This window comes from Diabrotica virgifera, chromosome 3 (genome assembly GCF_917563875.1).
Source record: "Diabrotica virgifera virgifera chromosome 3, PGI_DIABVI_V3a".
Classification (NCBI taxonomy): Eukaryota; Metazoa; Arthropoda; class Insecta; order Coleoptera; family Chrysomelidae; genus Diabrotica; species Diabrotica virgifera.
This window is the reverse complement of record NC_065445.1, coordinates 199122537-199147260: the sequence shown is the minus strand read 5'-3', so window position 1 is coordinate 199147260 and position 24724 is coordinate 199122537. Positions and strand designations below refer to the sequence as shown.

Below are 24724 nucleotides of genomic sequence, written 5' to 3'. Positions count from 1 at the left end.
ATTAATACAAAATATGCAGGTTTTTACGTATACCTCAGTCGGTATCTGACATATCGGACTCAGTATTTGGGGTCACCCGGTAGGTAACAGCATTCGAAATGTTTCAGAACAAAATGAGCCTGGTTTGATCCTTTTCTGTACACGTTTTTTGCTGCTTAAAATTGTTAATAGTGGGTCAGAAGTTAAAAGAAGTTTAATTTCCTGTACGCATCTCTGTATTTCCTTGCACTAGCTGGGATCTCTGAGATATCTTTTGGTATTTTTGAAGCATTCCTTTTTCCACGAGCCTGTAATGGCTGTGCTGCTTGAACGATAACTTCACCATCAAGCAAAGTACGTATTTCTTCTGTTTTTCTTCTTTTTGTCCTTTCAGTGGAGTGCTTAAATAATTTAGAAAGCCGACTTAGTTCCATTTATTTGTTTTCTACTAGTTTTTATCAGATATAACAGTTCAATAAATGAATTTCCAAATATTTTAATTTGTGATTAACTATTTAGTGGGAAATAAGCCACAATTAAATCGAAAAATAATTTTATTAACGTTTCGAAGCCCAAATCGGGTTTCGTTGTCAAAATACAAAATACTATTAAAATAAACAAAAATGTTGTTGCTAAGTAAAAAAATTCTTCTAATAATTTATTTAATCTGACTCATTTATGTTGGCAATTCAGACGTACATTATACATTTAAAGTAGAAGACTTTAAAATGATATCGCCAATATTTATGAGTTGCGTTCCTGGGACGACTTTACTAAAACATAGTTCATTCGATTACATGAAATCAATCCCAACTCCAGAATATCCGTCACAAAAAAATCATAGCATGTGATTTGTCTTTAAAACGACAAACAAATGCAACGATGACAGTAAAATTCTCGCGTTAGAGATTCCATAGTAAATCACGAGGGAAAACCAGGAAAAAACCTCGTGATACTATCCCGACATCGTAAGTATTTGGTCTTCTTACATTTAATTTACTTTCAAAAACTAATACCAAATTCTGACTTTAATATGTTTAAATTATAAATAATATTAATAATACAGATATACAATAAGTAATACTAAAATATAAAATTTGTACTAACTCGATATGTTATTGACTAACTAATCGTGTTAATTTGTCCTCTAGATTAGGAAAATCTTGCAGCTCCATTTGGTCGCAAAGATGAGCAGTCACCAGATGTAGCTAAAACAAAAAAAAAACGTAACTTATTATAATTAAAACAAATAAGTAGGTACTTTTATTTTTGTGACGTCATCCTATATAGCAAAATTAAAAACCCCTGTATTTCGAGCATCCGCAGCTAAATTGTACGCCATTAATTATGGCGATAAAATAAATAGTATTGCTCGATCGGAGGCGATAATATAACTGAATGTCTTATAAACATAAAAATTAAACAGAAATGTCACTATAAAATGGCTTGTTTTTGACTTTCTAAAAATAATATAAAAATAAAAGTAACCTTTCTATAAATATTTATTCTTACCTATTCGATTCCATCACAATCACTTTGAAAAATAAGGTGAATATTACAAAATGTCACAATTTTTTAAAAATTGACTACTAAGCAATTAAGAAGAGAACAAAAATTCACTAACAGCTACATGTGCGCGCATTCGCACGTGCACACGTGCGCGGTGAATAGTTCTGGAGAGGGGATAGTAAGTATTTGTTAAGACAAACCATAATGTGTCTAGGATGTTTTGAATTTTTTACGTCACTTTTGAAATTTGACTTTTGGCCGGCTAATTATTGAAAATCAACGTATGTGCGACGGGGAAGATCGACACTGGATCAAATATTTACAGTCAAACAGATCTTTAGCAAATCATGGGAACACGATATTGATGTAAACAATGTGTTTGTAGACTTCAAACAGGCATACGACTCAGTCAAAAGGAACAACCTATACTATATATTGGCAATACCACACAAGCTAATAAGACTCATTAAAACTACAATGGATGAAACTCGGGCATGTCTACAAATACAAACTGTTTCAAAATTTCGCAGGTACTAAAGCAGGGAGATGGGCTGGCTCCAACATTGTTTAACCTGGCACTGGAGTATGCGGTTAGGTAAATGCAAACTGGACGAGGAAATCTACTGACGAACCGAACGGTTCAACTGGCCGCTATGCCGACGATATTAATATTATGAGTAGAACATCAATAGGAGCATAGGAAACATACGCAGAGTTCAAAACACAAACAAAAATGGAAGGTCTGGAAATTAACACAGAAAAAACAAAAATAATGACTCAGACGAGAAGAAATATAGTCAGACAAAACATTATACATGAAGATGACATTGAAACGATTGGAAAGTTTACATACCTGAGAGTAGAAATATATGCCGACGGATCAGAAGATGGAGAAATACGGAAGAGAATAACGCAGGCAAACAGAGCTTATTTTGCCCTCTCCTATATATTTCGGTCTAAAAGTGTCCACCGAAATACAAAGATGAGAATATATAAAACCTTAATTCGACCAATAACATGCAATGGCAGTGAAGCCTGGGCCCTGAAAGAAACATCCAAAAACAAACTCGACACATTTGAAAGGAAAGTACTGAGGAGAATACTGCGAGGAAAAACGGAATCTTCAGAAGTCGATACAACAACGAGCTTTATCAACTTATAAGGAAACACCCCTGTCAGGCTTCATTATAATACAAAGATTGCAATGGGCCGGACATGTGATCAGAATGGGAGATGATAGGCTACCAAAAAGAGCACCGAATGCTAGAATGCAGGGAAAGAGACCGGTTGGAAAGCCAAGAAAGCGCTGGGAAGACACAGTAAACAGCGACGCACAAGCCCTTTTAGGAGTCCGTGTATGGAAAAGAGCAGCCACAGACAAGCAAGGGTGGAGGCAAAAAATAAAGGAGGCGAAGGCTCAATTTGAGCTGTAGTGCCGTAGAAAAAGAGAAGTATCTAGCCTTCACCTTTTTAAATTCTTTTTAGTTTTTCTCCTTCTTCGTCTGAATCCTTAAACCTTTGTATGTACGAGGATAAGAAATAAACAATAAACCTAAAAGTTATATTTATTTTATGAATTCCTGCAATATACAATTTTTATAACATACTACAATAAAACAAACAATATTTACTTAACAATTCAAATTAGGGAGTGTTTTTTTTTGTTAGTCCGTAAAGAAAACTCTTTGAAACTGACATTCTACTGTAAATTTTCTAATCTACTTAAACCAATAGAAAAAACTGTGATATGAATGTTACTAACAGAAAATTAAATAGTGTCTCTAAACACGAGGGAACTTGAAAAATATATATCTGCTCTATTTAACTGTCATAGGAGGTTAAATGTTGTCAACTCCATCTCTATACAAATGTATATTATAAGACCACTTAAATTGCTATCTGTTAGTAATTAGAGTAGAAATAAGAACGTGAGAATAAAAAATTTATCAGCGTTCACCATTAAATAGAAAATTATGTTGGTATAGTACGCCAATTGGATGTTTGTACAATTATAGCGTTATTCACGAATTATTTTTGATATTGATTCTCTTTTCTACTTACAAAACTATGAAATTAAGCCCCTTTTCCTTATATAACGAAATATATCAAACAAATATAGTAGTATGACGAATGACGGTGATGGATTCGCGAGTTTTGTCTTTTCTAGTCTAGGTCTCCAGTGATGAGCATGCTAATCACCGGCAAAATAACGCAAAAGGTGAAAAACATATTAAGTTATGAGATAAAAAGAGATGAAACTAGTAGAGGTAAGAAATTTAGCGATAGAAACGTATAAATTTACTTTATATTGATTGTTTCCGACCTTTAGACTTATCAGAGGATAGGAGTATGTCAACTGTAAATATGTCCCTGTAAATATTCTCTTTATTCTGTCACTGAATAAAAAGAAAATTTTTGACTGTCTGGTATCTTTCTTGTCGGATAGTAAAATATTATTGTAATTAGTTACAGGTATTTGTAAAATATGTTAAAAAAAATAAAAAAAATTTTAAAGAAAAAAAATCACTAAGAGGATTTAAACCTCCGAGGGGTTGAACCGGGTTAACATCTTACCGTAGTGACAAAAACAAAACAAAAAAAAAATACAAAACAGAATGCATTTATTTTAAATATTAATATTTTTATTTGTAAAATGTATACACTGTGTTCTTGATAAACATTAAGTATAATAAATTTCTTGATAAACAATATAATATTTATTAACATAGTATGTATATTAGCTGTAATGAGTAGGTAAAATAAGAAGTAAAAAATTGTAATATTATTATAATAACCATGTTTCACTAATTGGCAATATCTTTAATACATTTACTTTTGATTGAGACTGGCTGAATGAATATAGTCGAAGCCAAAAAAAACTGTCACTGTCACAGGGTTAGTTGTCAAACTCGTCCGATATGTCTAAAGGTGGGAAACACCAATTTACACGTTTCTATTGCTAAATTTCTCACCTCTAATAGTTTCATATTTTTTTATCTCACAACTTAATATGTTTTCGATCTTTTGCGTCAATTTTCCGGTTATTAGCGCGCTCATCACTGTATAAGGAGAAGGGACAATAAATAATTAATTGAAGTTAAAATTTTAATCCATTCATGTACGATTATATTGATAATATATTTTTTTATGATGTCCAATCTCTCCAAAATACAGCTAAATGGGGGAACGTATGTCCAAATATAGATGTTTACAGCTGACTACATATATGTAGGTAGCTCCTATCATATATACTTTTTTTTGTTTCCACGTTCTTATAGAAGATCTATTAGACATTATATAAAATTACGTTGCTACATATAAAACGAAAGATGATTTTACAAAACCCTCGCCTTTAATATTTAGTACAAATATTACTAAAATTCTAGAAATAACTTTAAGGCATCTACAATATAAATAACATCATTTTTTATTTTATATACATTTAAAAATATTGCGGTGAATAGATCTAATATAAGCAAAGAAAACAATATCCTCGTGAGACTTTTTTTTTAAATATTTTACACTACATATTAAAACTTATCACATCTGAAGCTCAGAACAAAACATTGTTTTCAGTGTAAAAGGGGGTGTATATTTAGACGATATGATCACAACAGTTTTGGGGCAATTACGGGCATTAATAAAATGACTGGATAAAAAGGTTTACCACCCAATATTTAGGCCTAAAGCTGTCATCACACGAGTTTTTTTTTTAATTGATGCTTTTGACTCTTTTTACTTTATTCCTTTACTTAATTAAACTTTAAAAAATATTCCAATATTATGAGATATATTAAAAACACTGGAATAATACTAAAGGACACAAAAAAACATTTACAGCTGAGAGCTTATGCATTTTTACAACTTATTTCTTTTGTAAATCAGATGTATGCTTTTTTAATATTTTCAGAGATATAAAGGATTGAATATATCTAATATGTTACTTTCTTAATTTGTAACAATATTATAGTGGAATCTTCTTGTACTTATAGTTATTAAGGTACCAAGGGTATTATAAGGATAATAACGCTTGAGGTCAATGGTGCATATACCGAGGGCCTTTGGACCGAGGGATATACGTTGACCGAAAGCGTTATTATCTATAATATCCGTGGTGCCTTCAACGTTTAATGTCCGACTAAATTATTCTTTATATGCAAAAAATTTGAATGAATTTTGAATTAATTAGTTTTCAAATAAGTACATTTACCAGCAATAGTCGTAACGTAATAATTGTGGTAACCATAGTTTTACTTAGGTTGTTATTTGTCAACTTAACAGTATTTAACTAGTTATTTAAATTTAATGCCCTAGGGCGTTATTTTTCAAAATATTATAATATCATACTTAACTGACTTCGAAATGATTATTTGTCAAATAATATACCAGTCGGACATTAAATAAAATAAAATATAGAGTTTATAATATTAAAAATATAAAGACATTTTAGGTGATTATATACATTCTATAATGGTAAAATTGTGTTTAAATTTACAATCGAGGTTAAAATCAAAAGGCACATATTATTTCATATGTACATATAAAAATCCAGCAAACAGTAACCTATTCCTGTGCAAACAGTTTATTCAGTTTTTCTCTGTTAGTTTCTATTGTAAAGGTTTTCACAAATATTTTCTGTTTTTTGGGTTCTTCTATCTTAATGACATTAGCTGCTTCAGTGGATCAATTATATATTTAAGACATTGGATGAAACTGATTGCATACTCACAAACCACATAGTAATAATCAAAGTCACAATCCTATCATCTCAATACAGGAAGTGACCACAAACTAGTTCGACCAGTAGTGCCGGACCAAAAAGGGAATAATATTTTCTATCAGTTGCTATCTATCCATTCAGTGAAGTTTCCCCAGAGCTATAGACCCACATAGTTGTGAGTTATGCGTTGCCGTGATATAAAATAAAGTAAAAGTTCAAACATCACATAATATTAAATACAACAATTTAATTTTATAATACCTTTATACCATTTAAAGGGTTTTCACTCAGATATTTTTAGTGGCTCAACCATGTATACCTCGTAAGCAGCACTGGTGATGGAATTATTTCGAAAACGTTCTGTGATGTCTTTTTTAATATAAATATACCTTTGATACATGATTTTTAATAAATTTTTGTGAATTATGGTTTAAAGCTGACTACAGGAAATTCTTTTCATTGTTGATTTTAATATTTTCATGTATTAACTTTCCATGTATCAACACACGAAGATTGTACACAAATAAGTCAGTCCTAAGCTATCTAATGCCTTTTTGCGATCCAGTCACACTAGCATGTACCTTTGTTTCTATTCATTGGTCTGGATTGACCAGTTTTTAACTGATAATAACTTCTAGGATGATTGTCAAAGTCTATATTCTTTTTTTTTAATTTCTCAAAATAGATATTAAATTTACGACAAATAAGGAATTGGACTGTACATTGTAAAGTACACGAATTCGTTGTATTGTTTGCAAAATATCAATTAAAGTGATACATTTGTAGCCTAATAATGTATACGCAATCCATATATTTACTCATCCACCATTAAGGAAGTACTTTTGGGCCATGAAAGCTTTTGGACCATGTTACTGTTGGTTTTAACCCTATTGTAAGTATTGTTCAATAGAACGATCGTTTAAATATACACCCCGGAAGATATACTGAAAATAAATAAACGAGCCAAGATTCAAGTCCATACATCCATTAGTTAGTCACATATCAAAAAGAATCTAACAACGGGCAATAAACTGAAGTAAAATAATTTTTACACCCAATTTTCTACCACCACGTTTATATGTACATTGATAGTTAATGCCATAATTAATTATCACAAAATGGAAAATTAGTAGCTTTTTTTATTATAATCGAAATACAAGGTGTGGTTCAATAGAGGCTAATCTCTGTTATAGTTCAAGGTTGGAAAGAACTGTAACCGATAGTAACCAGTGAGTAAAATCTTGGGGTATGAGATAGTCCATTAACCAATACTAAACACTTATGCCGTGGTCTCTCGGTTCCATCTTAAATACCGAAGAATATGTAGAAATTAAATTAATCTAGCAAGCGCAACTATCACCGTTGGTGTTGGTTTTCTGTGCCTTCGTGAGCTTGATCTCATCAGGGAATTCGTTATAGAGATCGACCGTTGTGTTCTGTTGGGCAAGAGCGTTTTTAGCGATGGCCAAAAAGGCCTGTTCCACGTTCAAGCCATCTTTGGCCGATGTCTCGAAATAGGGGATGTTGTTCTTTGATTGGCACCATTGTTGCGCCCTCTTGGGCGAGATCGCCCTCGGCTCGAGGTCGACTTTGTTTCCTAGGAGGACGAATGGGAAGTTTTCTGGCTCTCGGGGCGATGCTTGGATGAGGAATTCGTCTCGCCAACTGTCCAGGGATTTGAATGAGGTGGGGGAAGTTACATCAAATACTGCAAAAGAAAATAAGTTAAAATAAGTATAAACAACTACAACAAAAACATAACGTCATAATATAAAATAGGCATATAACCATAAATAAAAACAATGTAATACAAACTAGAAACACCGTAAAAAATATTGGTCAAAGAGTAATTTAAAAATATAATGCTTGTCAAGAGAATGCTTAAAGTAATACATTTACATAAAAAAGCAAGCAAGTAATAGTGTTAAACCCAGTATGAGAGACTTGCACAGCTCTGAAGAATGCCATTCGGGTGATACAATTCATTATTGGGGGGAGGGTTTCTCATTATGTGTCCGAGATATTCTAACTTTCTCCTTTTAATAGTATACATCACCTCTCTTTCTTGCCCCATTCTTCGTTATACGGTCTCATTGGTTATCTGTCCGTCCATGATATCCTTAGGATTCGCCTGTATCGTCACATCTCGAAGGCTTCAAGTTTTTTTTCCATCGCTTCAGTGAGTGTCCAGGATTCGACCCCGTCCGTAGTATAATATTGAGAAGATAAAACACCGTAGGAGCCTTACCCTTATCTCCAGATTAAGGTTGTGGCTTTTACTCTTGGCAATGTTATTGAATGCACTCCTAGCCTTCTCTGTTCTACATTTTACTTCTTGTGAGTGATCCCATTGTTCGTTTACTAGTGTTCCTAGATAGGTATACTGTTTTACTCGGTCCACTGGTGTGTTCTTGATAAGCAGTTGGGCGTCTCTAACTAAATTTAGTTTTTTGATATATTTACTTGTAGTCCAAATCTTTCGCTTACTTCATTTATTTTGTTTATTAGTTGCTGTAAACTGTTCAAACTGTCTGCCAAAATAACTCTGTCGTCTGCATAGCGGATGTTGTTTAGGCGTTCTCCATTTAGGAGTATTCTATGTTCGCAATTTTCCAAGGCTACACTAAATATTTCCTCTGAATATAGGTTAAAGTATACATCCTTCTCTAATGCCTCGTAGAATCTGGATCGCTTCCGTTGGTTCATCTCCAAGATTTGTTCTTATTGTGGCTGATTGGTTGCAGTATACATTTTTTATTATACGCCAACGCCGGTCTTTATCATCCATTTGGGCTTTTGTTAGAACATCCATCACTTTTCGGTGTTAAACTGTATCAAATGCTTTTTGGTAGTCCACAAAGCAGGTGTAAATATCGCAAGTCATATCTCTGCATCTTTGAAATAATACCTGTAGACCAAATAGTGCATCTCTTGTACCTACGCCTTTCATGAATCCAAACTGTGTGTCTTGTACTCTCTCTTCGCATAGCTTGTATATTCTGAGATGTATAATTTTAAGAAAAAGTTTTAATGCATGGCTCATTAATTAACCTATATTCTCCGCACTTTTTTGCTCCCTGTTTCTTTGGTAACGTAATAAATCCTGAAACTAGCCAATCTTTTGGGATATTGCCTGTGTCATAGATATTATTGAAGATTTTACATAGTATTCTTAAAGATTCATCATCAAGAAGTTAAGAAATTCAGACTGTACTCCGTCTGGTCCTGGAGCTATCCCTTCTTTTAATGATATTATGGCTGCTCTTATTTCTGCCACTAGTATAGGTGGTCCTGTTTCCGTAGGAATTGGGGACTGGTTCTCCGTCTCATCAAAAAATAAATTTCGTATGTAATTTTTCCAGGTATTATCGATACCCTATTTGTCCACGATTATGTCTCCATTGTCATTAACAAGTTTACTTATTCTTCTGTTTTTACATTTGCTTGTAATTTCTCTTACTTTCTTATGCACGTTGAAGTCATCGTATTTACTCTGTAGAATTTCGATTTCTTGACATTTTTTCTTCAGTTCTTTCTGTTTGGATTCTCTGATCTTTCTCTGTATCTCTCGTTGTAATGTTTGAACATGGAGTTATCGTTCTTGTTTTTCTATCCATGTATTATTCTTACCTTCTTCGTTTTTCATAAAATTGTCTTTAATGTCGTCTAAGGAAGGGATTCTATCTTCTCTTCTGTGCTTTTTGTTGTATTATCGATTTCTTGGAATTTTCTATTTAATGTTTTGCTGACTATGTTTTACAGTTTTTCCGAGTATTTTATTTAACTTGGTTCTATACACGCCCACTAAATGATTGTGGTCAGATTGAATATCAGCGCCTGAGTAGGTTCTAACACTGTTGAAACTATTTCGATATCTTTTGTTAACAAGTATACAGTCTATTTGGTTTCTTATAATTCTTCTCCGTCGTCTCTATTTAGGTGATTTCCACGTATACAGGCGTCAAGGTGGTAGTTTGTAAAATGTGTTTAGCAAGATTAAGCCATGCTCAGCTGCAAAGATACTCATTCCCAACGCTGATTTCTGTCTCCTAATCCATGTGGACCAATATGTTGTCCTTCTTTTCCGTTACCTATTTTCACATTGAAATCTCCCATGACTATAGGAGTTCGTGTCTCGGTATATCTCTTATAAGGTTGCTTATTTGTTTGTAGAATTCTGATATTTTCCTCGTCACTGTGGTCTGCTGTTGGTGAATAGACTTGTATAATATTTGTTTGTGTTCACCGGTGACGTATTTATTTGTAACAAGAGGATTCTATCGTTCACTGGTATGAAGTTGTCGACATGTTTGGCTATACTTGTGTGATAATTCCGACTTCATTTTCATATTTACCATTTTCTAAAAGGGGTATACAACGAAATGAAAAACAAAATTTTTCAATTTCAGTTTCATGACGCATATCAATCAAAGCAAGATTATGATTAAAGAAAACAAAATAAACAATATAAAACTCATATTAAATTATATTTCGAGAAATCTATATATCATATTATAAACAATTTTATAATGAGACTGGTCACGTTTCAATTTTCAATTGTAATTGTTCTTTAATTTTAAACAAATTTTTTATAGTGTATACAGGGCTTTTTATTTGATTCCCCTTAGTCGTAAAATGTATTAATAAAAATCGTATTAAACTTTTACCTTGAATTACAGCATTATTAAAAACAATCAAAATTATGCGTTTTATGGTAAACACCGCCTATTTGTAAAAGAAAAATAATCTCAAAATGTATTTACCTATGAGATTATTAGTATTTATAAATATAAAAAGACGAAATCTTATCAAATCATCAGATATTAACTTAATAAAAACACTTTTTTATAAGCCAGCATCTTTACTATTTGTCAAGAAATCTATATTTCACTAGAATTGTATAAATAGAAATCTATGATAAGCCATAAGCAATCTCGATGATGATGAATTCATCTTGTATAAATTGATAAATACTGACAGAAATTACTTTTATTATTGGCAGTCGGTTGGCGAGGGAGGGTTACGGGGCACAGCCCTTCCTAGAAAAATGAGGTACAAATAATAGGGAACTTGCACATAAAAATATTTTTGCATAAAATTGTTAATTTATGTTTAAAAATGTTATATTCAAAATATTACATCTTAACAATGAATGGTGTACGTACAACAACTGATCAAAGTTCCGCGCCCAAAAATTTCTGTTTCAAACAATTTCAAAAGCGCGAGCTGGGGTCTGACGTCACCAACCACTGTTCTCGTTCGCCCGTTCGGTGAGCCATTGCATGGATGCATTTTGCCATTGCTAGTTGTGCGTGTCGAATAAGTGCGTGTCGAATAACTGTGTTGTTTGCTCGGTGTTTATAATATTATTGTAATTAGTGTATAATATACTTTATCAAAATTGAAAACAGATCTGCCTAATATAAGTACTATATAGTGCTGTAATGCCAAAGCACAACTGTCAGAATATCCAACAAACATTTTTTTTACTCTAGTAGCAGAACCAAAAACGTCGATTAAAATGGCTAAAGGCAGGCTTGCGAGATAAAAAGGATATTTCACAAAGTAGCAAAAGTCTTTATTTCTGTGAGGATCATTCCGATGTGAGTATTTATCTAATTAGGTACCTAATAAGACATTTTCTATTTCAAGAAAAAATATTAGTTGTCGTTTCATGAAATGTGCCTACTTAAACTTGTTTATTGGTTACAGTTGGAACAAGATATGGATAACTATATATAATTAAAGATTATGGGTGGTCCCAAAATTATAAAGTCAGGTGTTGTTTACGAGCTTTACCTTAAAAACGGTATCTCAATAAAGGTATTCAGTGTTAATTTCAAAGGAGCGTTACAGTCGAGTTGTCACCATTGCAAATACATAATAAGGATGCAGGAACTTCACCTATAAAAGACTTGAAACATTATTTGAAGATACAAAAAGTGAATCAGGATGTTCTGTGTTTGAAGATAATAGTGAATATAGTGGTAGTGATGACTATTGGTACAATGAAAGTGATTCTGTATCTTGTGATGAAGATGCGAAAGAAGAGGAAGCAAAACAATTTAAAAGTTTGTCTCTGAATTGTACAGTGATGAAGTTTCAATACAGACCTAGATTGTATACGTTTCATTTTATACCGCTTTAGTTAATGGAAATAAAACACAAACAATGCATCTATTTTTAACTCTAAAAAAGATAAGAACAGGACACACATGTATGTCTCTTGGAGATGATTTCGCCATAAGCGAAAGAAATGCTTTGAGAATATTTGCAAAATCTGTTCCATTAATTAGTAAATATTTAAGATCTTGTATTTTTAATCCTCAAGTTAATTCAATTAAATTAAACTTACCCTTACCATTTCAATTATTAAAGACGATTAAAATGTACTATACATTCCCCAGAATAACCTAATAGCTTTGTTTTGAAAAACCCTCATGAATAACTGTACTTATGCGTTTTAAACCCTTTAGAAAAGTAGCAATTTCTAAAGATTTATAAATTTCACTTTAAAACTATGCAATTGATTGTAGAACTATACAAGAATACAAATACTACCTGTTAATTTACAATTAAATGCGATTAAAATGTAATATACAATTCCCGTAATACTCTAATCGCGTTGTTTTCGACTCCTAGCCCGGTTGACCGTGGTCCGTGACGTCAGACCAATAGAAGCACGTTCAAGCGCCTTCTCAGAAATTTGAATTTCATAGCATTTTCAAAGCCTCGTAATAAACGTATGGGTTAAAAATATTTGTTTTTTGCACGCAAGCGTTTTAAGATCATGTTACCTTATGTTTTGTAATATAATTTTAATATTTAAAAATTTATGCAAGTTCCCTATTAGTATTTCATATTTTCCTACTGAATATTTTCACTTTTCTGTTCACACTTCATTCTCTTTTCTGTTGAAACTTAATTGAATTAAAACATTTACCTAAATGAACTAAATTTTACAACAATTACATTTCGTAGCTGATTTCCTTACGCTGCCTGTATAAAGGCAAAAATGGTTACCATGAAAACGACACGCGTAACCATTATATTTTCGGAATTTATCACGGCGTTTATAGGGCGTTACCATTTGACTTTGGCGGATAGGGTTGATATTAAAATAATTAACTATCTCCATCTAATTTACTTACCGTTGCACGTCATCTGCGTCATAGCCCGTGACGTCACATGATACCAACACGAAATATTTAGGCGGTAGGTGTGTTCTTTTTTAGAATCACTTTGCCGAGTACACTGGTATTACAGCCACTAGACATATTTTATTATATACGCGTAGAAATAATATTTAAAGATTTCTATTAAAGTCAACTTAAAGAAATACACAATAATATGTTTCATTTAATTTGTATAAATTGATTATAAAGCGTTTTTATGAAGCACATTTGTTCGGAATACACTGTAATTATAATCGAACGCAGGTGATATTTTGGCATAAATTGGTAACATTTATTTGACAGTTGCGGTGATGACACTTCATATTTGTTTATATTCTTTACTATAAGTATTTGTTTCACTATATTTACTGTTTTTATTATGTACTTTAACGTAAGATTATAACTTAATTCTTGTTTTCTATTTCTAAAGTTTTTATTTATTTACATTGAATATTAATTTGTTTTGCTGTATAATCCACTTCCGTAAAAATTGTGTGATGTATTTGATTTAAAATGAATTCAAGAATTTTTTGTAATTGGGCAACAATGTTAACTTAGATCTCTAACGTAGATAATGACGTGCAACGGTAAGTAAATTAGATGGACTGTACATACTTATGCCGGTATTGAATTTAAGATATGTGGAAACTGGTTATAAAAATCGAGCGAGGTTTGCGCAGAAGTATCTGCGACAAGATGTTATGATTGTGCAGATGCAAAGAAAAAAAAATACGATACATATTTTGTGTTGTTAGTTGTTGTTGTTTTTATAGAGGCGATTTGCATGAAACGGTATAAAACACGAAAAGTCGACCCAACATTTAAACTTCCAGCTATTAGTCGTCCTATCAAAAATTATTGATATTTTGAAATTGAGCGGCAAATGTAAGAGCCGAGTGTTATAATAAGTCTAGCCACAATGTTTTTAGAGCTAGTTGATTACACTAAAATAGTATATTATTCAACGAGCATGTAATGATGACTACGGCTCGTGTCGCAAAATAGCCATTGCATGCGAGTAGAATACTATACTTTTTCTACGACCTTTTTTTATTTTAATTGGTAAAAAATATAATTATCAACTACTCGAGATGTAAATTATAATAATTTATAAAAAATCCTAAATGCTGTTTACCCCTAATACGTGGCTGAATAATTGGTTGCCTACTATTACCAAATTCATATGTATTGTAAAAATACAACAAGAAATAGTCAAACCAAGTTCTATTCGTTTCCGAAAAATTATAAGCCTACATTTGTACCTAGTGTCAATGAATCTAATAAATAGGAAATGGCTATTATCGGTGGACGTATTTCATTAGTTGTAATGTATATTTACATTTAACTAAATATAATATAATAATATAACTATATATAATATGTTATAACATATTTAACACAATATGATTTAAAAAATAAGCACAATATTAGTTAATTCCAATTAACACAAACAAAATGCGCTAATGTCACTGCCACTAAAATAAATTATTAATGATAAACGTCAAATTTTTTAGTAAACAAGATATAAACTTAAAAAATATACTGACATTGTTACAGTTAAAATTCCTTTAAAAAATTTTCGAAGTTAATTATTGATATAAATTACAATAATTATTGTATTAAATAAACAAGTTTAAGTAATTTTATTTGCAGTTTATATACGATTAATAAAAACTGGCATGCGACACTTATCTGACTTCAGCCTGTGAGTAATGAACTATTACTCACGGGTAAAGTAATGGGTGCTATTATCTATTAAAAAATAGCGAATAATGAGCATATTATTAAACGGTCGTAGAAAAATATAGATTCTTCAATCAGATGATACGTAATCCTTTGTCACCTACTGACTGCAGCATTTCCCCTGATATTGTGCCAATGCCTGGGCACTTGTTTCTCATTGCCGGTTTAATTACATCTTTTACTTCAGGGAAGTTCTCTCGTGTAGTTGGAGGCCTGGAGGGCCATAGATCTTCTGCTGGACTCTCGTTATTTCTATATAAATCGATACAATAGTTTCGGTTGAATAGTTTCTATATAAATGAATAATGAAATTGATTCGGTTTTGGTCTCCTGTAAAATTTGGTAACCACCGCATAAAACGAGACCTTACTGTACATTGTAAATCCCAAATCATGATTTACAAAGTTTATACATTGTAAATCATAATTTGGGAGTGCCCCTCGTAACCTTCAACGTGTCTTGGTTTGTTTATTTCTAGTGCATCTTTATTGTGATTTTAGTATAGTTTATGTAAACTTTTTAGTAACATTGCGGCATATCTGCATTTTTTTCTAATTCTCTAGACACAACGTTAAAGCAAATGATGAGCACATATATTGAAAAACCATAGCAAATACTAGGTTTGTTCCAACACAACCAAGACCGTCATGAAACGATCACGAAACTGCGCAGTAAACAAAATAACCCCTGGAACGTATTATTTTGTTATCTGCGCGCAGTTTCGTGATCGTTTCATGACGGTTTTCGTTGTGTTGGAACAAACCTTATGGAATTTTAATTCTAGGGCGATAAAAACTGTATTCAAAAATCGAGATAGCATCCTGGAAAGTCGAATGAACGCCCCTCGGAACAAAATTATTACCAGCTGTCACTGATCATTGAATATGCAAAACATTTTTTGATCAAGGATGTATATTCATCTGTACCTACCGAAATATGTACGAGAAAACATGTCTGTTCAATATAATCGCAATTATTACATGTGCCATTTTCTATGTATGATTGATGGTACAATTGATAAAATAATGCCGGTTCAAGGAGATCGATATCTTTTACAAATTAATAAAATATGAATATTAAACTGTTAAACCGTAAAAACTTATTAGCCGAGTCATTTTTGCTAATATTTCCGCCAACAACAAAATGATTATGTCATTATTGCTAAATTTAACCAGCTATTGAAATATCACGACTAAACACGATAACCCCAACTTTTATACACAACAATTATTATTGTTGTACTGGTCAATGTTGTACTGAATTTATTTAAATAAGAAGTGAATATATGGACGTATCGTGAAGATGAGAGAATTTCGGAACACATAATATCGGATATTCGTGGTAAATGGACATGGAGAGAAACAACATTCTATTATGATATTCATAAAATAAACACAAATGTTTATTTTTAGTAGTTCTCGTTCAAAAAATGTTGGAAGGTAAAAAAATAGATCGAGTTACAAGGGTGGTGAAGCGCCCTCTCATATTAAACAACTTAACCTAACCTAAAAAAAAAACAACGAAATGCATGTAACAAAAAATGAGAATAGTTATAGTGCAGTCAGTAAGGGTATTTGGCTCCTGATTCCATCCTACTGCATCAGTTTACTTGATATTTTCACTGTAAATAGGGAATAGCTCAAGAAAAAAAGTTTACCCTATATCCTACGGCGCTTTTATCGTGGGGGTGGTTCCCACTCCTTTAAGGGAGTGGAAAATTTTTTGGGCAAAATAACCAGGGAAGTGGCTAGAGAACCTAATTCTAAGCAAAACCTGTTCTATAATTCTTTTTGAAAACTCGACAGTTTTAGAGTTATTCTGCATGTTTTTTTTTGCGAATACCTTAAAAGTTATGCATCTAACGACAAAAACTAAGTACATAAAACTTTTTGTAGCTCATGAAAAATCAACGAGATTCATTTTTTTATAAATCTTCTAGTTATAATTACGGTTATGACAGCCCTGGGCACTAAGGCTATCTTCTCCCGGTGAGGGTGGTTATCCCTTATCCGCGGGGTGGAATAATTGATACGCTTTTACTTGTTGAGTTGTTTTATTTACACTCGCATTAGTATAAGCTGGTAGCACCGCACCCAAAGAACATCTCGTGTAGAAAGAGACACTATCTTTAATGTGGAAATATTACGTCTGATCACCAAAACAGAATGACGAATGTCTAATATAATATTAAAGAATTCCCTTGTTATAGTTTAACTGTTTATATATTTAGAAATGTCTATTCAGCATCGACCATGAAAAGTGTTTATAATTGACTCTGCAATTATTAGTTGAATCGTGATCTGGGCTAACAATATTTATATAATCGAATGAAGGTTGTAATATTGTTTGATGACATAAATAACTGAAAGTAATTATTGTAGATAATTACAGGGTGTTTTTAAGATATATCTACTGAGTACAGATGAATTCTTGTACACCTTCCCTTTTTAGGAATTTTCCGACTACGGGGAGGGAAATTTGCAAGTCGTACTACCAACCCATACTGTGTTGTAATCAATACAAAAAATTTATTTTATATACAAACTTCCTAAGCCTACGCAAATACATAAATAATATAAAATGTTCGTTTAACAACATTGTTTCGTAACACTTGTCACTCACTGTGTTTTCGGATTGTAAGCATATAATCTATTCTTATGTATTTCCTTGATTTTATTGTTTTCTATTCTGATTTTACAATTAACGTTATTTACTTCTGTTATCGTGAAAGGACCTACATAAAGACTATCAAACTTACCATTCTCTTCCCTTTTTACAAGGACTAGGTCTCCTCTTTTAAAGTGTTGTGGTGTTGTTTTGGGTTTATTTTCTTCTTGCCGCTCTTTTTTGTCTTCATTGCTTCTAGTGAGGTGACCTATCGTGTCTATGTACTCTGTGTCCTCTGGTTCCGAAGAAGTGTCCGATATCACGTCTTCTTTGACAAGTGTTCTATTCGGTTTGTTAATGTGACATTCATGGCATTGTTTAACGTATTTTCTTACGTCTTTTTCTAAATTTTTCCATCTAAATCTTGCTTTTAGCTTCTTTATTAGTCTATTTTTCTTTAAGTGTCCTCCGAACATCGGGTGATTATGGTATTCTTCTATTAATCTGTGTTTTTCTTTGTCATCTTTTATTGTTTCTGGTACTTCACATATGTATATTTCTATATTCTTCAATTTTTTATTTCCTTCTTTAATAAATTCATCAATTGTGCACATTTTAAAAATAATATCATTTACGTATATTTTTACTTTACGTACTGCATTCTCTACCGCCAGCTTATCAAGCTGTACCAACGCTTGGTTTAAATCGAAACGATTCAATCCTGTGGCTATGCTTTTGCTGCATTTTATTTTGTTTTTGGCCCTAATGCTCAGTCTTGGTGAGATTAGTTCTGCTCCAAAGGACAAAATTGGTAGTCTATGCGCCTCTAAATTATTTAGTACCTTCCTTACTGTCTGTTTGGTGGCTTCTGGCTGTAGTGCGAGTTCACTTTCAGCCTTTGTTTGTCTTGCTTCTTTCTCCTTTTCTTTTGCTTGAGCTCTTGTTATAGCTAGTATATGGGCGTTGTCTATGTATAGGTTTTTTAGTTGATGCAATGTTATTCTTGAAAGGCTGTCTGCGTAGTTACTTTTCCCTGTTATATACTCTATTTCGAAGTCATATTCTTCTAGGTCTAATCTGATCCTCGTGAGTTTTGAGGTTGGTTCTTTCATTGCAAATAGGTGTGTCAAAGGTTTATGGTCTGTTTTTACTTTGAATGTTGGTGCTCCATATAGATAACATTTAAAATAATTAATTCCCCAATGAATCGCTAGTAATTCCTTAACGATTATAGGTTTATTACATTCTCCTTTACTAAAACTTCTTGATGCATATGCTATAGGTAGGTCAATTCCGTTATAATCTTGACTTAGGATTGCTGAACAACTCTCATTAGATGCGTCTGTTGTTAAGATAAACTGTTTGTTGAAATCGGGATATTTTAAAATTGGTGGTTTCGTCAGAGATGCTTTAAGCTTTTTGAATGCTTTTTCACACTCCTCGGTCCACGAAAATTCTACTCCTTTCCTCGATAATTTGTTGAGTGGTCTGCATATTTCCGCAAAATTTTTAATAAAACGTCTGTAATAGTTGCAAAATGCTACAAATCTCTTTGTTTCTTCCGCTGTCTTAGGTGTCGGATATTGTTCAATTGCTGCATACTTCGCTTTGTCTGGTGATACTCCCTCTTGAGAAAGATCATGTCCTAAATATGTTACTTCCCTTCTAAAGAATTGACATTTTCCTGGGTTAAGTTTCAAATTGAATTTTCGACATGTCTCGAATGTCTTTTTCAGGTTGTCTAAGTGATGTTTTTCGGATATTCCAATTACTACGATATCGTCCATGTAAAGAAATGCTTTGTCTGGTGTTAATCCTGAAAATGCTATTGACATCATTCTTGAAAAGCTATTTGGGCTTACATTTAATCCAAAAGGTAATCTGGTAAATTGAAATGCTCCATTTTCTGTGCTGAACGATGTGTATTTTCTCGATGATTTTTCTAATGGTATCTGGTGAAAGCCTGACATTAAGTCTATAACTGAAAACCATTTTGCTCTTCCTAGTTGATCTAATATCGAATCTATTCTTGGTAATGGAAATTTGTCTGTAACTATCTTCTTGTTCAGTTGTCTAAAATCTATGCATAATCTCCATGCTTTTCCTCCATCTATAGCTTTTTTCGGTACCAGTACTACTGGACTGTTGTACTCGGATGTAGATGGTTCTATGATTCCTTGGTCTCTTAGGTTTTGTACTTGTCGATTTAATTCCTCTGTTTGCGCATGAGGTGTCCTATAATTCTTGATATATACCGGAGTTTGGTCTTTAACTCTTAGTTTTTGTTCGTAGAAATTGTTACAGGTTAACATATCATGCCTTAGGGCGAATATGTCCGAATATTCCTCGCATAACGATACTAAGTTGTCTCGTATGTATTCTGGTATGTCTAATTTCAGTGATTCTCGTAATTCTTTTTTTCTGTCCTTGCTGTCGTTGACTAGCCTATATATATCGAATAGTTTAATATCCAACGTCCTGATTGTGCTTGCGTCTACATTTACTGTTTCGTACGTTGTGTTCAAAATTTTGATGTATGGATTATTACTTGAAATAATTGCTCTTGCTATGAATATTCCTGGTTGTATTTCTTGCTGTTCCACTATCCTGTCTTTCTTTAACGTTTGAAAAATTTTTACGATTCTGTAAATTTCACATCTAGGCGGTATTATTATGGTGTCATTGTCTATATTATCCAGAATTTTCGTACTAATGTAACAATCGTTGTCCTCTTTAATGTGCATTTTAAGGTTTGCGTAATCTAGTATACATTGAAAGTTAGAAATAAAGTCTCTCCCAATGATTCCGTCTGTTGGAATTGGAAAGTTAGGTTCTACCAATTGAAAGATGTGTTCGAATCGAGTTCCTTTTACTTCGAGTGTTGTCTCAACTTCTCCCATTGTTTGCAACTCTCCTTTAGTGACTCCTTTTATTTTCGCCTTTGTGTTTGGTTTCACCTGTTCCTTCATAAAATCTTGTGAACATTTTAGTATTGAAATGTCAGCTCCTGTGTCTATGATAAAAGTGCTTGTGTTTTCAAGAATTCCTGTTTTCATTCGTACAAAGTTCGTTAGGTTTAGGTCGAAGTTGTAAATGTTATATTTTATTTCTGCCTGTGTGCTTCCAACTTCTTGTTCATTCAAAACCCCAACTGCTGGTTTTCTTGCTCTTCTTGACTGTCCTCTATTTCTAGTAACCTTACGTTCCTGTTACGTCCGCCTCTCTGGTTTCCTCTGTATGTTTGATTGTTAAATTGTCTGTATCCTCTGTTCGAATAATTTCGTTGATTGTCCGTTGCTTCTCCTTCGTTCCGTTGTCCGAAGTTATTTCTTCTTCCTCTGTCATATTTGTTATGGTATCCTCTTCTGTATTGCTGCTGTCCTCTCCTATTCTCGTAGTTTGTCCTATAATTTAAGACTCTTCCTTGTGCATTTTCTTCAGTCGTATCGATCGACAAAAATTTAGATACTACTTCCTGCGGTGATGTAAAGTTACCTGCTTCCAGTATTATCTTAGCTTTCTCTGCATTAGCGTTTCGTTTCATTGTTGTTACTACAGCTTCCGTCGTATATTTCTTTGCTAAGTCAAGTGGCATTCCTTCCGCTATGTATGCTACTTTTAATTGTTCTGCTAACTCTTCCACTTCAGATGCGTACACTGCTGCATCTCTATGCCCTTGCCTTTTTTTGGCTAATTTGGCTATTAAATTCTTCGGATTATCACCTTTTAATTCTTTCTTTAGTGCTTCAGCTATCCGTGGAATTGTATCTTCTGTGGTTATTAGGTTCCTAGCCTTATTGGTGAGTCGCGTTTTTATTAGCGTTACAGCTGTGTCTTCATGACCTTCTGCCAATTTTCCAAGTAGTTCTAATGCGTCTAAAAATGGTTGTAATTTCCCTGCGCTTCCATCGAACTCGTTGGGCAATATCTTGCTTGCGATATTCAAAAATTCATTGATTGTCAAAGCCATGTTTAATATTGTTATATCTTGTTTTATGTCACCTTTTTTCTCTTTTATTTCGTCGTTAATTATTTCTTCTTCTCCTTCCTCGTCGCTTTTTCCTTCTTCTATTTCCTCATCGCTTTGTTCCTCTTCAACTTCCTTGTCGATTGGTTGATGTATTGAATTTGGAACCACTGTTCTTACATTTACTGCTTGAAATGAGCGTATAACTTTGTCTCTGATTTTTCCAAAATATTTGTTGCACGATTCCCTTTGTTTGTCCGAAAGTGCTTCCCAGTTTTTCCTAGTCAATTGTGTGAACTTGTTATAAGCTTTAATTAGCTGTGTCGTTACTTCTTCCTTTATGTCCTTAGATTTCGAAACTTTTTTCTTTAAGACTCTTCTGCTTTGCCTGTCTATTTCTTGTGCAATTTCCTCAACTATTTTGACAAAATCTTCCCAAGTAACTTTGTTGCTACTCATTTATACATAATTTTTTATCTTCAGCTCCTGCACTTCTTAGCGAAAATATAAATTCGATAGTCTTACGGTGTATATAGATATGTAGTATATAGATATATAGTAAAAAATATAGAGATAAAATAATACGTCAATATATGGTAAAAATATGTAAAAATTGCAGTAGTAATAAAAATTCAAAAATAAATAACGTTATATTAACCCTTGTAAATAAGTAGTTAGAATAATAATTTAAATGTATTATGCATATAGCGTATATTTGTTATATCGTATATTTATTTTGATAGGTATATTTACGATAGCAAATATTAAAATCAAAAATTGCAAAAATGTACTAAAAATCAGTAGTCAAATAATAAATGAATAAAAGTCAGCAATGATAAGGTATACGTTGATAAATATGTAAAAATCATATAAAATTGTATCATTGCGTCCTATAATAACTTAATATGAGGGTAAAAAAATCTTTTTATATTGATAAATATTGGTAATAGAATAGAATAATTAAGTAAAAATAGGTAAACTTGAAACATATATTAATGTAATTAAGGTAGCACATAATGTTTATACTTTATACTTTATATTAATCAGGAAATACCATAAAAATAGCTAATATGGACTTACCACTTTTACGCGTCTTTGTTCGTATCACAAGTCCTCGCTGCACGTTCCATAGCATTGTCCATTTTCCATTGTCCCACGATGTTCCATCTCCATACTATTCCATTTTCAGCTCCGCGTCGGCCTGATGTCTCCATCCATTTTACATATACCACACTGTTGTCTAAGGTGGTCTAGGTGCCTGAACATTGACGTGTTTCTTCATACCTGTCCTGTTTACCAGTCCTGAGTTCTTCCCTGGTTCTGGATCGCCATATGACAGCCCTGGGCACTAAGGCTATCTTCTCCCATTGAGGGTGGTTATCCCTTATCCGAGGGGTGGAATAATTGATACGCTTTTACTTGTTGAGTTGTTTTATTTACACTCGCATTAGTATAAGCTGGTAGCACCGCACCCAAAGAACATCTCGTGTAGAAAGAGACACTATCTTTAATGTGGAAATATTACGTCTGATCACCAAAACAGAATGACGAATGTCTAATATAATATTAAAGAATTCCCTTGTTATAGTTTAACTGTTTATATATTTAGAAATGTCTATTCAGCATCGACCATGAAAAGTGTTTATAATTGACTCTGCAATTATTAGTTGAATCGTGATCTGGGCTAACAATATTTATATAATCGAATGAAGGTTGTAATATTGTTTGATGACATAAATAACTGAAAGTAATTATTGTAGATAATTACAGGGTGTTTTTAAGATATATCTACTGAGTACAGATGAATTCTTGTACACGGTGACCATATGTACTTATTTAAGTAGGACAGTACTTATTTTTAAATATTGTCCTAATGTACTTTAAAACCTTTCTAAGGACACGCGAATTACTTATTTTTTCTAAAAAATGAATATTTTTATCTTTTACTACTTTTAAACAAATTTCTTTGTATATACTGTTCCAGGTATTGCAGCTTTTGTGTCTTGATGGTTTCCAATATTTCCATTCTTTTGTTGACTCTTCTCATGACTTCGTTGTTTGTTACAGGCTCGGTCCATGCTGTCTTCAGGTACCTTTACCCACAATCCAAATGCTTCCAACTTTTTAGTAGTCGACGCGTTAATTGACCGTGCTTCTATCCCGTAAAGCAGAGTCGAGAAATATAACACCTTGCCAGCCTAACTCTCAAGTCTTAATTATTTCAGTTCTCTTGCACAAACTACCTTTCTCATTTTACTGAAGTTGGTTCTTGCCTTCTCTATTCGAACTTTGATTTCTTTGGAGTAATCGTTTGTGTGATTAATTATTGTGCCAAGATAGTTGTAGTTTTCAACTTGTTCTAAAGTTTTACCTTTAATTGTCAGGCTTTTATCATTATTTTGGGTTTTTGATATCCTCATAAATTTAGTTTTCTTGATGTTTATTGATAATCCATGTTGTTCTCCATACTCAACTATCTTGTTCATTAGCTTTTGGAGGTCTTGGAGGGTGTCCGCTATTATGATAGTGTCGTCCGCATATCTAATGTTGTTAATAATTGGCATTCCATTTAGGTACGTTTATTCCTGCTGTTTCTCCCTCATGAACTTTTTTCATAATTTCTTCAGAGTATGCATTTAATAGTAGTAGTGACAATACACACCCCTGTCGCACTCCTCTTTTAATTTCGAACTCTTCTGATGTGTGTTCGTTAATGCGCATGTGTGCCTGCTGTTTATAATATAGATTTGTTATAATTCAAAGGTCATTGTATTGTAACTGTTTTGCTTTTGAGGACGTCCATTAGCTCTTTGTGGCGGACTTTATCGAAAGCCTTGTTGTAATCTATGAAACAGACGTACATATCCTGGTTCACATCCAAGCATCTCTGGATTAGTAGTGTAAATCCAAAGTGGGTTTCTTCAATATCCATATCAAGTGTTTGGTAAATGCGTTTATGAATGATCTTTAAAAACATTTTAAGTGTGTGAGACATTAGGCTTATGGTGCGGTGGTGGTACACAA

At 32.8% G+C, this 24724-nt stretch overlaps 1 protein-coding gene and 1 long non-coding RNA gene across 2 annotated transcripts in view; one reads left to right on the top strand and one right to left on the bottom strand.

Moving 5' to 3' along the window:
- Nucleotides 1–3035: 3035 nt before the first annotated feature.
- Nucleotides 3036–24724, bottom strand: part of LOC114347796 (ras-related protein Rab-7a) — an 87788-nt gene continuing 66099 nt past the window's right edge. The window contains exon 3 of the mRNA XM_050645798.1: nt 3036–7916. Coding sequence (XP_050501755.1) covers nt 7549–7916 — 368 coding nt within the window. The 3' untranslated portion in view covers nt 3036–7548. The remainder of the gene's footprint in view (nt 7917–24724) is intronic.
- Nucleotides 11198–12382, top strand: LOC126881506 (uncharacterized). Its single transcript, XR_007696882.1, has 2 exons — nt 11198–11811; nt 11921–12382. It is a non-coding gene; the product is annotated as an uncharacterized LOC126881506 (long non-coding RNA).